The sequence below is a fragment of the Xiphophorus couchianus genome, chromosome 22, assembly GCF_001444195.1.
Source record: "Xiphophorus couchianus chromosome 22, X_couchianus-1.0, whole genome shotgun sequence".
NCBI classification, from domain to species: domain Eukaryota; kingdom Metazoa; phylum Chordata; class Actinopteri; order Cyprinodontiformes; family Poeciliidae; genus Xiphophorus; species Xiphophorus couchianus.
In genome coordinates, this window is record NC_040249.1 from 17,533,054 (window position 1) to 17,553,179 (window position 20,126).

The following is a 20,126-nucleotide window of genomic DNA, read 5'->3' on the forward strand; positions in this document are numbered from 1 at the left end:
AGCTCAAGGCGCTGACTCAGCGAGTCCCATAGCTAGCACAATGCTAATTAAATTAAAAGACTATGCTAACTAATAGGTAATAAAATGCAAACCTGAAAATGTTATCAATTAATGCCTAGAATTCCAACTCCTGACTTGCTATGTCTGAGTGAGATGGTTTTATTTCTGATGCAGGGTTGTGACGTAGACATCAACCAAGCTGTACATTTGTTATCAACAGGAAGATTCACCTGCAGTAGCTAACCTCTAACCCAAAAACATCCAATCGAAATGATATGAAAATGTCACTTTTTGCAAAGTAACAAAAAGAAAGCACCATTAAAGTGCAGTTAATCTGCAAATAAAATGTTCATTTTGTTCATTTGGGATTTAGCTAATCTTTAAAAATCTTCATTGATTGTTATTGAAAATACAATTTGTCAATCCAATTTATTAAGGCAATAACTTATAAAGTTAAGTTAAATAATAGAAAATATATATATTTTTAAGAATAGACTTTGACTGGTTTGCTTAATCTCAACCAAAATCACTGGTAAAATCACATTTTCTGTAGTTCTCTACACAAAGTATTTTGATGAAAGCATATTTATATTTTCTATAAGTATAAACAACAATATATATATATATATATATATATATATATATATATATATATAATAACCTCCCAGTCAAGCACCACCACCGCCACCTGCACCCTGATAGTGCTTTAAGCCCCAATCAAAAGTCTGCAGCCCTGATCAGCCCAATGTGATGTCACCAGCAGAGACAAGTACCTGTGGAAGCTCAGGGAGGCTGGGTTTTATCTCGATTAAAACCGTTCACAGCGAATTTGCTAAACAGCGAGGTTGTATATTGCCCTGTAGGCGGTAACTGCATCTAAAGTGATTGTGCTGTTTTTTACAGAAAGTGTGAGAAGCAGCTTTAAGGTTGAGGGGCGGTGCTGTGTGCTAGCTTGCCTCATTAATATGGAGGAAACTCCCCTCCGCTGAACTTGTGTAGCTTGAGCTCAGACTCGGACCAGCAGTCAGTGAGTCAGTCTGCAGTGGGATCGGCCGCCGCATGGCTTCTGTGTAAACTTTCCTCAGCAACAAGTGGAGACGAAGAGCAGACGCTCCGGAGTGTTTGACGGACCTACCAGGAAAGAAACCACAGCTCTTCTATGAATCTGGAACCTGTGCTCCGCTAAGCAAACTGCTGTTTCCCCCCATTCGTGCATGTTCAAACCAGAGGAGAGCTCTGGTGCCGTGGGTCGGCCGGACGACTAGTACAAACGAGTGGCAAACAGCAGGCATGATTTTGAGACGCAGCTCCGCGGTTGCTGCCTTCTTCCTGCTCTGCTTTCTTGTGGAGGTATGTGCATCTGTTGGTCTGGGAGCAGCGGGAAAGGTCACTCGGTTCGGCTGAGTGGATGCACCGCTGTGTTCTGTGTGCTAGCTCGACATGCAGCCGTGCTTCCAGGAGAGGTTCGGGTCTGCACACTGAATAACCACTCTTGTGTCTCCCAACAGGTGTCGCAGGGATCGGGACAATTCGAGCTGCAGATCTTGTCGATGCACAACGCGAACGGAGAGTTGCCCAACGGCATGTGTTGCGATGGCGCACGGAGCGCCGCCGATCGAAAGTGCGCACGGAGCGAGTGCGACACGTTTTTCAAAGTTTGCCTGAAGGAGTACCAGTCCAGGGTTTCCGCTGCGGGGCCCTGCAGCTTCGGAATGGGATCTACGCCTGTCCTCGGAGGGAATACGTTTTCTTTCAGGAGTCCTGTCAGGAATGACAAATCCAGGATAGTTTTGCCCTTCAGCTTTGCCTGGCCGGTGAGTGGAGGCTTCGATAATCATTTAAAAAAACAAACAAAAAAACAAACAACACATTTCCTGATTTTCATCACCAAATAAAACGTATAGAGAAGTGAAAATAGGTGTTCGGAAGGCAGATGTATGTCCTTACATCACCTTCACTGAGGCCGGGTCGAAACATATGAAAACTTTGTGACTTTTTATATGTCTCATGTTTTCCTGGGAATCCCAGGAAAGTTTGAATTTACAGAGGACAAGTTTGAAAACCTACCAGAAGTAAACACATTTTATGTATGAAAGAAAATTCAAATTAAAACAATAAAACTTGATGGGGAAAAAAAACTATGGAAAAAAAAACTGTAATGCACACTTAAACTACTTGTAAATACATCAATGGCTAGTTTCTTTTTCTCATTGTTGCTTGGTAATGCAAAATCAAATAAGACATATAAAATGCAAAAACAGAAAAATGTGATTTAAAAAATAAAGATGTTAAAAAAATTAAGCATGGACAATATTAACAGGAAGTCGGTGCTGCTGTGGTGACTTGTGGGGTCCCAAATTAAATTCTGCTCCGGGCTTTGTTCAGACGTGGACCGACTCTGACTTTAACGTCCCCCACCCCCTTTAAAAAGTGGGTAGAAAAGGCAACAAACAAAGGAAAAGTTTCCCTTTGGAATCCTTCTTTTTTTGACACCCCTGACCCTGGTCCTGAGATTGTGTGCACTAATTTACAACATGCAGATATTTTAGTCCACCAGGTTTAGACCTGTCCATCTTAATTGGTTTAGAGTGTTAAAATACTTTGCATATTGTTAAACTTGGAATTTGACTTGGGGTGAAACTTAGTTGCTAATTCGAAAGTATGATTTGAAGTTAATTATAGCTATCTGGCACCCATCAGTTTAAGTAAAGATAAAAGTGGCTCGAGTTATTTCATTCCTGTGTCCTGCTTTGTATGTGACGGTGTTAAAAGCAGTCGTTAAAATAGAGATTCACAAAAGTCATATAATATTTCTGCAATCAGCTTTAATCTGGTGTCAGATGGTGTAAAAGTGAGCATTTATTGAAACCATGCTTTACACATTGACTGATGGCATGTACTGTTCAGATACATATCAGAAAAAAAAAATCTTGTAGTTCCTTCAGTTTGTGCTGGATGCAAAACTACCTCTATCAGAAAACCTGCAGCACATCTTTTTCTCCACTACACATCATACTCCTTAGATTAACACAAAAAAATCATTCTCTTAGGAAACCCCTTTTGGTGCTATCTTTACTTTATGTGATCCCGTTTGCATAATCTTAACAGATAACAGTTGACATGAAACGGTTTAAATCACAGATTTCCTCTCCTCTGCCTCTTCTGGTTGCTTCTCAAGTTGCAGCAACTCCAGAGTAGAAAGAAAAGAGAAAACATTCTGTTTTTTTTGGGTCACACATCTCGTCTTCTTTTGGTAAATAAACGACCCTGACAAGCGGGAGTGCTGGAGCTTTGTGAGAGAGATGATTTGCCATGCTGGAGCACATTTCCATGAAGTGAAAAAAAAAAGAAAAAAGGGACCCTGCACAGACTGACTGGCCCCAGAGCTTGGCCCACAAACTCCTCCACTGTGCCTGATAGCTGAAAGGCATAGTCTGCTGGTATGTGTGTGTGTCCAATTACATCAAGGCTATTTTTACCTGAATCGTGATGGAAGTTCTTCTTGTAATATCCAACATTATTCAACGATGATTTGTTGTTTCTGTCAATCATGATTGGTTTTTGACTCTGATATCTGATGTAGATCCTTTCAGTTCATGTCGAAAAAAAGAAAAGGACGTTTGTGTTGGCTTGTGGGAATTTGATGCTTTGTGCTTTTTATTTGTGCTCTACTTAGACCCTGGCGTCTTGCATATTTTTTAAACGACAAAGGTTTCTGTTTACATTCCCATTCTGGCAGCATTAAGTCTGCGTGAACCCTTGCAACAGCACTAGAGCAGAAATGGACAACAAACTTGGTGCCTTGTGAAGTTTGAGGACTCTTGGTTATACTCTTTCAGTTTCATGCATACTAAAAAAAACATTTTCTTGCCATACAATGAAATAAGAACATCTGGATTGCTTGGCCCACTGTTCCAATGCAAAGGGCTTTGGCGCAGACAGCCCTTGAATTGGTAAAGACCAGATTCTCTCATCCTTCACTTCAAGAGCTTTACTCCAGTGCACACTAACAATTGTCAGGTTAGGTATGATATCACTCTTTGTCCTTTTCATCAGTTGATTGGCTGTTGTAGACAGATGGTAGTGTGGTGCAATTGGGCTTGTTGGGTCCTGAGAGTTCATGAAGTCCTCTCCCCCACCCCTTTTCGTCCCTTCATCCTCTCTTGTGAGCTGCATGAAGTTGGCCTCTTGTCCAGACCGAGGGCTTTGTTTAAATCACGCTCGGTTGGACCGCAGGCATTTCATCGCTTTAACCTTGCCACCCACGGTAACTGCTGCACTTAATGAGGCTGCACACATGTCCTCAGATCAGGTAGGGCAAGAACCAGGCGTCCAGTTGAACTGGATGATGTTGGTTGGACCTCTTTAACACAAGCAAACCGCTATTTCGGAGACTTGTGTTGGGTTCAGGGTGTCTGCTTGGGGCTTTTATTCCACAAGAGAATTGAGGTCCTAGCTCCACTGGCCCTCACAGTGTATCAAGTAGAGACAATAGGGTGCCCTCTGTGACTACAGTGAGGATTACAGAACATAATGGAGGTAGCACAGCTGTAAAGCCAGCGCAGGGCAAGCAACAGGAAGCAGTTGTCGTAGACTCAGCAATGATGGAAGACCGCATCTCTTTGGCTTCATCAGCGTATTTGGTCACCTAGGAAAAAGTGAGAAGAATTTTTACATTTATCTTTTGTTTAGAAGTCAGTAATTGAGTAAAGACTGAACTCTTGACATCTCAGATTGGATTTTGATTTGTCTTCATGTTAGACTGATATCGAGAATTAGCAAGGTTGGGAAAAAATGTCTGGTTTCACGTTGCTTATGACTTTCTGTTAAATCTTTTCTTTATCTTGAAGTCATTTCTTTAAGGAGAAATTGGAGCAATTTTCTAATTGCTGTGGACTGCTGGTCAGCTGATTGAAAGAAGGCTCCTAGACTTACAATAAAGACAAATGTGGCTGGTTGAAAATATTTGCAGTTGCAAAAACACAGAAAATCATGGTGTAGAAGCAAAAGATTTATCATTCCTATTAAGGTGTATTTTTAGGCTACAGCTGGCAAACCCCAAACTGCATCTCCCGCAACTGGAATAGGTAGCCTAATTAGGTAACTAGTCAATACCAGCTTGTTATACTTGGGCTAAGGTCCTAAATGACAAAAAGCTGCACATAGATTATTACATATGCATGAATTAATTGGCCAAAGATCAGAATCATAGTTTTCCTTTATCAGATCTGAGTGGAAAATGCAGAAAAATCATATTTTTGTTGCTTGGCTTTGTTTTAATATTACCACACCAAAGAACTTCCATCATTTTCTATCGGTATCAACTAAAACTGCCATCGCAATATTAATTGTCCAGTCTTGGCATCAACTAACATCATCCACTTGAATGCACTTTTAAAAAATAAGATTACATGATGGTAGGAAGATGTGCGTTGAAGCTTAAATTGAGATTCTTTTAGGATTCTGGTGTAAAAAATGCTCTCTCTCTCTCTCTCTCTCTCTCTTTTTAAAATATTTGTAAATCGCTATTTAACCTGATGAGTGCATCTCTAAAAGCTATTGTAGAATTTTGCATCATATTCAAAACAAAAAATGTTGTGCTGTGCACTGCTGGTCAGATGATTGAAAGAAGGCTCCTGTATTATAATTTAAGTAGTAGCACAAATAACATTTTTGTTTTAGAGCTTTTGTAAATACTATAGCCTTATTTTTAGTTCTGGTACTGTGAGAACTCCATGCTGTCTTTTTTGTACTTTAACTATCTAATCCATTTAAATCAAATGACATAATTAAATTTTTCTTCCATCTTCCCCTTCATGCACAGTGTTGTAGTGTTACACTGAGCTGGGACATATTAATATCCCTGTGATTGATTTTTGTTGACGAGCCAAAGCGGTCTGAAAACATGAAGGTGTGTCGAAGGATAATTGCTGTTGGCTGCTATGGGAGTAATGACATGTTTGTTTTATGTACTCTTCTCTGATGTGGCAGTTAAATGCAGATTAGTCAAGTGAACGAGGAAAAGAATGTCTCTCTTGTACCTCACCCTGTTCTGCTTTCTTTTTTTTCCACCTTTTTAAAATTTGTACTTGCAGTGCTTTTCTCTGTGACATTGCATAATGGCTTCTGATGCTTCACTGCTTATCAGACTTGTTTTGAAGTTAAACAGAAGCATGGCATCACATGCATTCTGAAGCACATTTTAATCAGGATAACCTGTGCTTTGTTTGCATTTCCGTTAATGGAGGCTGACCCGTGGCAAAAAGCAATCCCTCGCTCTCTCTAAGCTTGTTTAGTTAAATGCACAACATGGCTTTCATCTCTTGTTTGGGGTTCGTGTTTTGATCTTGTTTGCCTTGTGAAAAAAAGTCTGTTTGCGGTGCCTTTGTTTATGTTGGCAAAAGGTGAGATTCCTTGCAGTTGAGATTCCGGTGTATCCTGTACCTTCATGGAATACTTAATGAGCTGTTATTTAAATGGTGCATTTTCTCAGGGTTATGTTGGGATGGGAATATTTACAATCTTTGCCTTCATTTTGGCTACATTAGAGTTGTCATTTTATATCTCAGACTGCCACATAGGTGTTATATAGAACATCTTGCTGCTTTTTGGCTAGAGCTGCTAAAGAAATCTGATACAAAGGGTCAACGTCTCTTTGACTTGTTCTGTTTGCATTTCCTTTATTCTGATTGCAGACCTTTGTTTATCTTCAACCTTTTTCAACCAAGAATAAGCCCTTCTTTTAGATCTTGAAGTTAGGCTTGGGCTGAATACCTTTTTAACAGGATGTGTTAGAATTTAAAAAAAGAAAATTCAATTAAACCTTTCCTTCCATCCTTTGTTTTATGGTTGAAGTCCTCTCATAGAGATGCCAGAGTGAGTGAAGTTTTCTTCTGCTGTTGCTGTGCACTGCTGACCATGTCGTTTAAAAAAACAGTACACTTGCAAAGACAAATTTGGCAGTTTAGAAAAAGATGCAGTAACAAAACAAGCACCCATGGCGTATAAACTTAACAAATTTGCATTTCGTTTGTTTTAATTGAAGACAGAGATGTTGTCTCAGATCTAACATTTTTGTTTTTCTTTTATGAGCAGTTGCTTTCATATAAAGTTGATCTACTTAAAAATCTCAAAAAATGTATTGAGATTTAGAAAGTTTCAGAATGGTAACATTTCCACTACGCATTTTCAAAATAAGATTACTGGGATAACTTAAGTTTTCTCTGCCCGTTGCCTGTGCACTGCCAGTGAGCTGGCTTAAAGAAGGCCACACTTAAAAAGAAAACCAAAAAACTCCTCCTGTGGAAAGATTTCTAGTCACGAAAAACAGTCATAATGTGCAAACTAAAGGAGTTTGCATTTCTGTCCTGCAGTTTGACGACCTCAGTTTATTTTCAACCTTTAGCTTTTGCCTGTTTTTCCAAGACACATGGCTCTCCTTATTTTGTTATATTTCTTAATAATAGCACATCAGATGGGCTCATTTTTTACAGTGGAGGACAGGGGGAGTGTGTTAGAAAATTCCCCTACTGAGAGGATTTAGTTGTGTTCTTTGGCAAGTGAGTGTGGTTTGAACTGGAAGGATCTTTATCGCCTGTGTTGGTTGTCTGTAGGACAGTGCCTGCTCGGCCAGGAAAGATAAGAAGACGTATGGCCACACTTACTGCACTTGGGTGTGTGTGTTTATATGTGTGTGTTGGAGAGAGGGAGTGTGTTCTCTGTAGTTCAAAGAGAAGCGGTGAGTCAGCTGGAAGCCTGGGAAAAGTGAACCTGGCAGTGGCAAGACGGTTTCAAGCTGATAAGAGCAGAGGAGTTATGGAGTGTTAGTGAATGAGGAGTGGGGCTGTATTTTACTCTCTGCAACTGTTTTTTTTTGTTTTGTTTTGTCTGTCTGAAATTGTGACATTTTAGGCTAACTGAATTCAAAATAACATCAAAGATGTTTTAATCATTTTTAGGGCTAAGACTAATGTATAATCAGCCTTGTTGGGATTAAAGTGCTTCAATGGCCTCCATGTCAAGGCAAGTCCAAGTCGTTCAAGATCTGGGTGTGTTTTTGTCTTTTGTGAATGTGCCTTAAAGGTATTAAGATCTGAGGCGCCCTATGAATTTAATGTGCCAATTTTTTTGTCTAGTTCAGCTTATGACAAACACAGAGCAGGGTTTCCATCCTGCCAGTCATTGACACAGTATGATGTTTCCTAGTACACCTTGTGTTGGAGGTGTACTAGGTTTGTTGATGTTTTCTCTTGGCAGAGATCCAACTAGAGTTGTTGTGTTTATAGCACAACAATTAGGGAAATGCTTCTGCAACGTAAAAAAACAGAATGTACAGATCGCTAAAGGATTATCCAACTGAGATAGGCTTTGGTATTATGGTGTAACTTACCAAGGTTTTAAAACTGTGCTTTGATTTTTGCATACCATTTTTTTTGGTTTAAATTTCTTTTTAATAAAATGCCTGTGAAAATACAGGCATTTAAAGTTAAATTGTCTTTCAACTTATCTATTAAACTGTAGAATTTTAAAGTTCATGAATGTTTAGTCCATATAATATTAAGCCATTTCTAATGCCAACAAAGTATTGAAAAATTCCCGTTTATTGTTTTTGCAATGTTTATGCAGGTAATTGAGTTCAAGTTTGAGTTAACTGCAGTTTGAGTATTTTAGAGTTTCAACAAATTCTTTAACATAGAAAACTTTGAGATTTGTTTGAATATAAAATTAATTACAAGTAAAATATAGTCCAACTTCTTTAAAAACTGTAAATTCAGCTTTGGTTTAGCACCAATAGAATGTGCTAGCTGCTAACTGTTGATGTTTAAGCATTACTTGAGCTAGCTAGTCGCATTGTTAGGTGGTTACATTAGCATTGAGGAAGCCGGAAGCGTCAGACACATTTGTAGGTTTTGTGTTGTAGTAATCCCGGTCACCCAGTAAAAAAATAAACTGTGATAAATGATTTGTACGCACTGCAAGAAGATCAAGACTAGCTAACTGTTAGCTGCTAGCAATACTAACGTTAGCATCTGTTTCAAGAAAGTTATGTCATAAATCACATGAACATCTGCAGTATGAACTGCAGATGTTCTCTTCTAGTTAAAAATGAAATATTATGGCCGTCTAACCTGAAGTGGAAAACATTAGACTGAAAAAAGATACTTTTAAAATGATCTAAGATTTGCTAAACCAAACAAAAGACTGTTTACAATGCCTTTGTTTATTTATGTCTTAAATTTGAGTGCAAATATTGTGAAATTGTGGTATTTTTACTTAAGGCTGTCAGAATGCCATAGCGACCCACACCTAAACTGGGGTGGAAATCAGTTTTCCCAAATGCTAAATTTCAAAAAAGTACACTTGAATTCCTAATGAATAAATGCCTTGTGTGGGCAGTGAAATTGCATTAGAGTTCCCATTTTTAGGATGAGATCACTGCTTGTATTGAGCTGCTGTCACATGCGTGGGAGTTATTTCTGTTAGTCATTCCTAGCCCAAAGAGGTTTCAAAATGTCATGCAGTAAAATAGCTTGTAATGATGTTTTTGAGTGCTCTTGTTTAAGCTTGAAATTTAATCTGCCAGCAACTAGCACGCTAAAAAGCTAAAGTTCCTTTGCTGGGTTTTTAGGTGTTGGACACTGTGGAGGGAGGTGGGGAATGCCAAAGCTTTAACTTGATACTTGCCAGAACACTTTTTGTTCTGACTGCTAGAATAACTAGCTGCAGGTTTCAACAATGTAGAGGATGATTAGGGATCACATTACCACTGACTCGGTGCAGTGTTAAGCAACTGCAAGCAGTTATGAATCAGGACTTACTGTAAAGTTTTGATGAGTGTTGCATTTCAAATAATGGTTGTACTGATTGTAGGGAAATGCTGGCAAGGGATCAAACAAATGTCTCCTGGTAAAATGGAAAGCTGAATGCCTGAGAACAAGGTGAAGGCAAAGCGAGAAAAAAAAATCCACTGGAGTGACTCATGCTCCTTGCTTTCTTTGTGTGGAAAGTGAGCAGGGGTTTTCCTTTGGAGCAGGTTTGTTTACCATGAAGTCATCGCAACGAAGACTTCATGGCACTTCAGAATTTTTCAAATGCCTCCATGCAGCGCTGCAAGGAGCTGTGCAAGTACAACAAGTGATACTTATGTCTAGTAGTGGATGCTCGAGCACCACAAGTGGATTTCATTTTCTCTCACTTTGCCGATGCTTTCGTTCTCTCATAACTGCTGTGCATGCTGGAGTGAATGTGTAAACCGATATTGGTGTGAGCTCGATCAACCCTGGATTGGACAAAACGTGTTTTTGGGAAATTGAAATGTAGATGGGCCTTTCAGAGTTGGACACATCACTTTTTTTGTGCCTTGTGCTGGTTACTTGAAAAGCTTCAGAACTCTGTCATAAGTTACTTAAATTAGTATAAAATAAAAAAGTTTTCTCAGAATGAGGATGTGCATGTTTTTCTATGAACTTCTAGATGATCTTTGGTGTTTTTCTGTTGTTGGGTAGGCACTCAGCTTGCCCATTGGCCCATACGTCTACCTTTCTAATCGTAGGGAGACCTCTGCACCACCTCAGGCTTATCTGTTAATCAGATCAGTAGGAACATTGTTGTGAGTTGACAGAATTTTCTGGTGGAGGCTTTGTTATTAGCTATTCTAGAGAAAAGAGGGGGATGAAACGTCACTGGGAGGACGGGTAAGTCTTTGGAAAATGGGGAAAGTTCTCCAAACGTTGGAAGTATTGAAACATCTAAAACTAATGTGGTGACACTTTTGTGATTATTCAGGTCCAGCAGTGAATGAAAAGACTTGGATAGCGTAGGGTTGGAGCCAACAAATTGAAACTTGCAAATACATATGCATGTCCTAATTATTACCAATGATTGTTTTTATTTATTTTTTTGTTGTGCTGATTTTCACTGACACTTCTTATCTCTCTCTTCTCTTCCTCAGAGGTCCTATACTTTGATAGTGGAGGCCTGGGACTTTAACAATGAAACCGGTGGTGAGTATTTCTTTCCATTTGACATCTACGTCCTGCCCTATTTTCTCTTTACTGTCTTTTGGCTGTCCTTTTGGCAGCACCTGGGAGACATTATGTTGAAGGTCAGGGAAGGAAGTTTATCCTTCCCATACCCCACTACCCTTTTCCTCAAGATCCACAGGCTGTTTTTTTTTTTTAAGTGTGCTGACAGGTGCTTGTGAGGGCAGGAAGAAGAGATGGTGAGGCAGAGGAGGGGAGCCTCACTGCCCACACCGGCCTATAAAAATGTTTTTATATGGCCGATGACTGATAGCAGGTGCTGCCAACTGAGGTCGGGGTCACGCTGTCTCACCATCACTGAGGCGTAAAACACAAGAGTTCATCCAGAATGTGCAGCCCGGCCTGCAGTCTCCATGCAGGGGTCCGTGGCCTCTGAACCATGCCTTCTCGCAGATTAAAGTTCCTGCTGGTGCAGGTGAGCTCGGAGCGCGCTCACTGGGAGGACTCAGTGCGCCATTCAAAGACTTTGCACGTTTTTCTCATGAGTGTGGGAATAACATGGTGGTCACACAAGGCAGAAATCTAAATCCTGGCTGCTGTTAGGACTCCTGCTGGTTGGTGGTCAGGTTGGAGATGGTGTGGTGACCTGCATTGAGGGCAGGGCCTCAACTGGAGTGTGTTGTCTGAGCTCGACGAGGTTTCGGTCTTTTCTGCTGCATTTGCCGTTCCCCGGAGAACTATTAGGACAGTAGTGTGAAAAGCCCCCTGAATGTGCTCTCACTGTTGGTTTAACTTTTTTATGGTTGGCAGGGTAGCTCACAACTCTGCTACCTTCATGTATGTGGCTGAGCTTGATAGTTTTCTTAATTTAAATAACTTTTAAGGAATCCCAATAGTCAGAGTTACTAGAAATGCATCTTATGAAGACTCAAATCTAGCTGTTTTCAGTGTTTGTGACATGTTTAACAGTTAATTCAGAGAGAGGGCATGAGAGTTTATGAAAATAACAGAAAGACTGAACGTATTACAACAACGTTGCTTTGTTTTTGTTCTTTTAAGCTAAGCTTAGTGTTTGTCAGTTGTGGCACATACCCGATCTGTAAAAACTGACATCCTTTTTTAAATCTGAGTAACTTTAAATATCTCAGTTTTCTGACCAATATGCTCAGAGATTTTTAATTTAGTAATACCAACCATGCTAAATGTGGCATTTACTAATTTAAGATGTTAAAATTAATCTGATTGATGCTTTAATTAGGAAGTCCTGGAAGTACTTCTCTGGCTGGAGCACAGAGAAACAGGGCAGTGCTGTTTCTTCACCTGTTGCTGATCACTAAGTAAAAAGAAACAATTTGGAGAAACTTTCGTCACAGCACATGCAGATAGTCATGGTGTAGAAACTTAAGGAGTGCCACCCATCACTCTGGTGAAGCTTACAGTTGGCAAGTATGCACAACAGGTGTTAGGGAGACTGGACATGCTACCTGGGCAGAACGAATCACCAACTAATTAACTGGCTAACAACAGCAGGGAAAACGTTTTTGAACTGTATGCACTTAAATATTAATTCAGCATCCAAGTTTCTCAAGATCAAAATGCCAATGAACAAGAAATGTTAGATATTTTGCACCTGTAATAAGTATGTTTTAGTAGCCATAGAAATAATAGTTTGTTTAAAATTTGATGAAGCTGGCATATCAATGTTGTCAAACTGTCTCATGACAAACTGATGCCTAATTTACTGTGATACTCATTTTTTAATTCTTTCGTCACTCCAAAGTGTTAGAACAGGAGTTGCTTTTAGATAACATTGAAAGCATCAAAAATGTTTCAGAGCCAGAATGATTTTTTTTTTTATGGAGCTGGTGTGATTTATATTGGGCCCCACGGCAGGCAGCAGGTAGCGCGGCTCTGCAACTCCTGACACCGCAGGCCAGCAGGCGGTAGAGAAATGCCACACAACTCCGCTCTGGATTCCACGGTACTGCGAAATGTTGCCGGGCACTGCGATTTCAGAATCCAACCGCCGCAGCGTGGTAAATAAATAACAGCGTGCGCACACACACACACTCGGCATTGCGTCACACTACAGAGGGAGCGAGTCACCTCGCGGTCAGCCACCTCTGCTCTCGTGTGAGCCACAGTAAATAATGACTGACATCTTTTTCATTCTCTCCCAGGTGGAAGATTAGACATCAGGTAGTGAGTCGAGTGCTGCATGTGAGGCAGAACGAGTAGCATTTCATGTGTGGAGCTTGTAAGCAGACGGCGTCACGTCTGGAGATTGGGTCCAGTGTGTTTGCACAGTTCGAGTGTGTTTGCTCTCTGTGTGAAGCTCATTACTCCTGGCACAGCCAGCCCATAAAACTTTCTCTATGTCTGAGAAGATTCTGGGTTTGTCATGATCTTGAATAAAATACAGCTGTTTTATGATATCACAGCATTCACGTTCAGTTTTAAAACAAAAATAAAGCCATCTAATCACCTTGAACTTACAAGAAAGCAGCAAAAATATCCCCACTGCTCCAGAAATGGTTATATATTGATTTAATACAGTTTTATTAATGTTTTATAACATAACTTATCATTCTAAGTGTGATTATAGAGAATAAACAAGAACTAAAACTGCCAATTGTTTCTAAATCGGAGTGATTGGTTGCACTTGTTTTTTACACCCTTACTGTCCTGATGAACAAGTATCCAAGTTGATACATCTGTTTTCATGCACAGAAAGAAGCATTTGTTTATCAGCCAGCTGAGTGGTGGTGCTCAGCAACTTGTGTGGAAGGGGCAGCACAGCTGCTTCATACAGCTGAAAAACGCTGGTCCTAACAGCTCTTTCTCTGTCTTCTTGTTAAATACTGAATCGAGTTGCACAGAAAATTTGTCCAATTTCTAGAATGGTGAAATTCGGAGATGCAATGAGTTACTGGCTCATTGACAGGAAATACAGTGGAGAGAGAAGGGGAAGATGTGCAGCAAATGACACAAGATTGGGAATTGAACCAAGGACAAATGTGAATTTGATGTTTCAGTCTCTTTGTCATGGGACATGCAGGATTTAGAAAAGTTGGCACCCTTTTGGAAATCTTAAAGTTGAGCGTCTATGATCTGTAAGGTGCACATGTAGACTTGGATATGTGTGTCATCGTTTTGTTTGCGTTCACCATGAAATGGTGAGTGCTGTTTTACATTGGGTCATAAGGTAGTTCTGGGCGATACGGGTTAAAAATCTCCAGATTTTTCATACCACATTTGGTGTCTGATTTTAATAGATTTTCTTTCCCCTAAAAAATACACAGCATCATAAAAATTCAGTTGACCTGAGTTCATAGTTGAAAAAAATCAAAGCTGTAAATATGCTATAGTTCTTAGTTGGCTGATATCACTCTAAAATATGAAATATGGAAACCCCAAGGAATGCATTGGTTAAAAAGAAAATAAATCAAGATTTTCCCAGAATTAAATCTTCAAAAACAGAAATGTTATTAAATTGACTTATTGCCTAGCTCTATGAGGGTCCTTCTGAACCTTCAATGCTTATTCTGACAGTTGAAATTTTCTCATAAGCAAAATCAAAGTGACATTGTTTGAGGGAGCTGAACAGCAGTGTACAGCAACATGTGGGGGAAGGGTTACACCGTGTTAGTCTGTGCTCCCTTCACCTGGAGCTCTCATTAAAGGAATTTAACTGTAGGAATGGTGTGACATAAAACTTTTAGTGACCTGTGTCAACTAGTATCATTTACCGTGGAGACGGAGTGTGTGAAAGTGTTGATTTTAATACTTTCTGTTAACAAAAAAATGCATCTGAAAGAGGCCGGGGAAAAAGTCCCAAAGGCATGCTGGCAGCTCTCCCAGCAGTGACTGAGGCATCAGTGTCCTCGCACTGTAATTTATGGCTGCTGCGGTTCTGTCCTCGCCTGAGCAGATGCAGAGAGCAGCATCAGAGACCAGTATTATCCATGGGCTGTAAAGCTTCGGATCAGAAACCCAACCAGTGAGAGCTGGACAGGGAGCGTGAGAAAAAAAAGCAGTTAAAGCGCTCATTAAAGGCATCCTTTTCCCTTTTTTTTCCTGCATTTCCTCCTTGTACTTTTCTTCCTTTCTAGCACACATAGTTGCCTTAATTACATATAATCTGCTGTATCAGAGATCTCCTGCAATTTGTGTCAGAAATTTTTGAGGCAGTTTCGGGTTCCCAATTTATGGTCGAGAACTTAACAACTTAACAACACCCAATAGCACAATGTCGGACGTTGCACTCTGCACAGCTGTTCTCTCAAGCACTTGAAGAACAGCGAAAAAAGTTCTCATTGTGCTGATGTTGATGTGTTGTAGGTTCTGATGGGAAGCTGATAGAGAAAGCCTCTCATTCGGGCATGATCAACCCAAGCCCACAGTGGCAGAAACTGACTCACAATGGCCCGGTCGCTCAGTTCGAGTACGACATCCGGGTCAGCTGCGACGAGCACTACTACGGCTTCGGCTGCAACAAGTTCTGCCGACCCAGAGACGAGTTCTTCGGACATTACACGTGCGACTACAATGGAAACAAGACCTGCCTGGAAGGCTGGTCTGGACCTGAGTGCAACACAGGTAAGCCCAGCGGAGGTGGCAGGCTTAAGCACGTCACTGCGGTGGAAATGGTGACGGGCGGCAGCTTGAGGCAGTTGGGTTTTATGCTGATGAACAAATCTTTAAAAACTTCACCACACAGACTGTGTAATCTGTGATTTATGCTGATGCACTGTCTGTTTCATTCAACAATGCCTTGTTTCAGATCTCTCTCCGTCTGTAGACGTTTCAAGATTATCTGTTTTTATCCTTCTGTACAGAAAACGATGTTTCATGGTAAAATAAAAAATAAAAAAATCAGTCTGCACAGTAGTCAGTTTCTGATTAAATATTTTACTGTGCTATAATTCTGGGTGTTGGCAGCTGTGTTTATTCATACAGACAACATAGTAATTATATTTACTGCTATAATTACAATGCAACCAAATCGAGCTAAATTTAAATCTAGTTATGTTTTTAAATGATCGTCTTCTTCTTCTAGCTATTTGTCGACAAGGTTGCAGCACTGAACATGGATCGTGTAAGGAGCCAGGTGAATGCAAGTAAGAGTCTCGAGTTGCTATGTTCAATTTATCCTCCTTAAATGAAAATAATCTCCTTTAATTTGGGATGTTCATAAAATTGCCCCTTTTTATACCATCTTGCTCATATGTATTGAGGTTGTTTTAAGTTCTGCTTTTCAAGACTTTATCATGTTCAGGGCCATGACTAAGTGTTCATATTACTTGAAGTTTTGCACATTTTGTCACCTTTCTCACATTTTGCATGTATTTTATTGGGATTGCATGTTGTTTATCAGCGGAAAGCAAAAATGCAATTTGGAAGTGGAACAATTAGGAGGCATGCATTACAAATAAAAATCTAGAAAGTGTTTGCATTCAGCCTCTTTTACTCTAAACATGCTATCTAAAATCAAAGACAACCAACTGCAATCAGATCTTGGCACTGTGTATACATTTTTGGGGGGATGTGAGGGGAGCTCCAGGACCATTTCCAAGGCCTTAACTGAGTTTTGGATTGAAGCTGCTAGACTGGGCCAAGACGATGCTAAACGGCCACAATTCAGTGCTAAAACAATGACATCGATCCGCTTATGTGGCAAAAGTTATCAGTCAAATCTGGTTCAACATTTGGATGAGCCTTTTTGTGTAGCTAATGGCTTCTAATGCTATTTATTCACACAGCCAGAGGAAAAGCTCAAGCACAGATGGGTATCAGAGGCGCAGTTACATCTCCTCGTCCCGGAGGAGGTCCTGGTGATCAGCTCATTGCACAGATCAAGATTTCATTGCTTGCTTTAGCTGTCTGATTTGGCCATAACTCACTCACCAATGGAAGATCGTGTTTGCCTTTTTCAGCTTTGTTGTTTTTCCCAAGCTTTTGACTGAATCAGATTTCTTGTAGGAGCCTGTGCTGCTATTGGCAGAACAAGAGGTTGACTCGCTTTAGTCTTCTGACAGGTGTGGCTATATTTAAAGCTCGGGGTTTAAACTCTCGAAGCTAGGTCCTCTGCTATTGTAGTCAGTGAGCTGTTTCCCACCACTGGGGCGGTTGCGGTGTGTTTAATAACAGCAGTACATAGCAACACTGGCTTCAGGCAAGGGCAGCCTCCTTGTTCCTAGTTTAATGTCTGCAGTTCCTCAGCAGATGATATTCCTGAGGGTGTTTTTTTCTTTCATTTCAGTCCCAGTCCTCTTAGAAAACTATGAAGGAATTTGCTAATGCAGATTCAGTAGCAGGGTACAGCGTAACGTCACATTTAGGCATGGACTAATATGACAAGATTCGTAGTATTGTTGTATTTGGATAAAGAATAAAAACCGAAATGATTTCCAATGTTTAACTGATTCGATCCATTACAGAATATTCAGGATTCTGGTGAATTATGCTGACATTCAATGTTATAACATTTAAGTTATTACTGAAAGGATGTTAAACCACAGAAATGATGTGACTGAAAATGTCTTGTATGATGATGCATCAAAATATCAGCTGTTAGCTGGAATTCAGCCTAATCGTCTCAGACCAGTTGGTAAACAAAAAACAATCCTCAACAATCCTCAATGTAGATGCTATAATAAAGAGCCAAAAAGCCAAAGCTAGGCAATGTTTTGATCAGTAAGGATTTAAAATAGTCATAAAATGCTTAAAAGGTCTTTTTCAAATATGTCCAGACATATTTTTGATGGATTCGCGCTGCAAGAAGGCGAGAGAGAGCAAGACTTTCAGCGAACGGCTGGAAGGCTAAACAGAGTTTCTATTTTATTCTTCTTTGATATTAAACATGCCGGACTTGGGAATGGGAGTGTATCATAGATACCCGCTATGAGACTGTGCCAACACTTTAAAATTGTTTTACTAAGTAAAGAAAACTGAAATTACATTATGAGAGATCTAAAAAAACTATTTGAAAGTAGTGTGTTTTCTATGACGTGTTCAGTCATGTCTGTGGTTTATTTAAACTGTGAGAAAGAAAAAATACTTTTAGCAGATAATGGGAAAGCTAAACAGAATAAAGCGACATTTCTTCTTTATCCCTTTGAGCTTAAAACTTTTGTTATTGATTTGAAATGCTTAGAAATGTTGGTATCCTTTAAATCTAGGTCTGTTTTGTAGGGAATTGCACACAGAAACTACAGGTTTTTTTGTAATGCTAATAAAACATGCTACAGGCAGTCACATTCACTGCACTAACTAAGTAACTTGAGCTTCTGCTTCAAACCTTCCGATAGAGGACTTGCCCATTTTTAAGAGCGCAGAGTGGACTGGTGTTTACTTAAGCACCATGTTTATTTTTACTTTCCACTCGTTTTTTTGAGGCTAATCAGCGTGCCGCTCCTCCAGGGGGACGCTGTTTCCTGTCACTATAGGCTCCACAGCAGCAACAGTATCGTAGCTCCGCCACCTCCAAAGTGCGGACAAATCAGTCACGCTGTTGCAATTATGGAGCTGAGAACAAAAAGGGCAACGTTATCGGTGTAATTATGGACTCTAACGTTTGAATGGTCAGCAAACAGTTTATCCTCCTCCCGCTCTCAGCCTCGAGGCACAGGCCTGCTCACTGACTCATGGGAACCAAGACGAGCAGCAGTGAAACAGCTGAAAGGAGGGCCGAGCGCTCCTCTCTGTGTTAGAGACGCCAGTGCCAAGCCGCAGGCACAGCATCGTTAAAGGGAACGTCTGGTCGCATGCTAATGTTAGCCACCCCCAAGGTCCCATTGGAGCTGTAATTTAGTGTTTTTCTTTGTTTTCCGTTTGGTTAAAATGCTAAAGCACCCATGTATCCTTGTGCCCACGTATTGTAAAAATGCAGTTGCATAAACACTCGGCTGCTTAAAATTTATTTGTGGTGTTTATTCTTGTGTGAATACTGCCTCTTTGTTTTGTCCATGCAGCTCCTGGGCTGCAAATGCTGCTGTGTACTTCATTAGGATCAGATTATTAGGAAGGAATCTGGAATAAGTGGAGGATTAGGATATTTACAGATGCCATGGGGATTATCTGGCCTTATTGTAAATAACATTCTGCATGTGCTGAAGATTTTTATTTTTGACCTCTTGTCTCGTTTCCGATTGTGTTGCAGGTGTCTGTATGGATGGCAGGGCCTGTACTGCGATAAATGCATCCCCCACCCGGGCTGTGTGCATGGCACCTGCGTTGAGCCATGGCAGTGCCTGTGCGACCTCAACTGGGGCGGCCACCTTTGTGATAAAGGTTATTTCTCACTCTCCTTAGTTTCGGCTGCATTCACAGTTGCAGTGGATCTCAAAAACAAACATATCGCGGTTAAAGTGGCAGGTTTTTGAAATGTAAAAACAATGAAAACCGTCTTAAATGTAACCCATATCATTAATAATGCTACAAAACAGCAAAATGAATCTATTGGGATGAAAATTCTAAATATTAAACTTCAGAAGCTTGGTTGTTCAAGTTTGTGCACCTTAAATATTTTGTTAAAGCAAACATTTTCATAATGGTGTTCATTCTGACATGAAAAAATTCTCACATAAATCAGATTGTGAGGACATGTCTTGTTTTTAGCCCCTCTCAGGGACCATACAGATTATTTTCAAGAAAACGACAGTAAGCTGTCCTAAAGCTTTAGTTTTCTGCTGATGAATCCATAATTATGTCAGTTACACCTCAGAGCATTATGCTGCCACCATTGTGTTTTGGTCTTATGTTTTTATTTTTTGGTTAACACATTGCTGTTTTTGTGCCTAAAGTACACTTAATAATAATAATAATAATAACACTTAAGAAATAATTTCCCTGCTGGGATGAATAAAGTAATTCTATTCTATATTCTATTATGAATTGTTGTAAAAAATTCAGGTTCTATTTCACCAGATCAAAATGGATTCTCACACAAGATATGTAGTGTGTGTGTGAAACAGACATATACAGGTGCTTTCTGTTCATGTGGAAGATCACCAATATCTGACCCATATTTGGTCACTCCCTGTGCCAAGGTGTTGGTATATTTATCTAAAAGTGATGTAGAAATGTTTTGTATCCTTTCCTGACTGATATATTTGTACAATAAGATCTTGTGTAATTTATCTG

The 20,126-nt window shown here is 40.0% G+C and overlaps 1 protein-coding gene across 1 annotated transcript in view; it reads left to right on the forward strand.

The window, feature by feature from the left end:
* Positions 1-998: 998 nt before the first annotated feature.
* The window catches only part of jag1b (jagged canonical Notch ligand 1b), a 37,071-nt gene continuing 17,943 nt past the window's right edge, over positions 999-20,126 (forward strand). The window contains exons 1-6 of the mRNA XM_028006474.1: positions 999-1,350; positions 1,509-1,814; positions 10,952-11,003; positions 15,324-15,581; positions 16,042-16,102; positions 19,144-19,274. Of these exons, the coding sequence (XP_027862275.1) occupies positions 1,291-1,350; positions 1,509-1,814; positions 10,952-11,003; positions 15,324-15,581; positions 16,042-16,102; positions 19,144-19,274 (868 nt within the window). The 5' untranslated portion in view covers positions 999-1,290. The remainder of the gene's footprint in view (positions 1,351-1,508; positions 1,815-10,951; positions 11,004-15,323; positions 15,582-16,041; positions 16,103-19,143; positions 19,275-20,126) is intronic.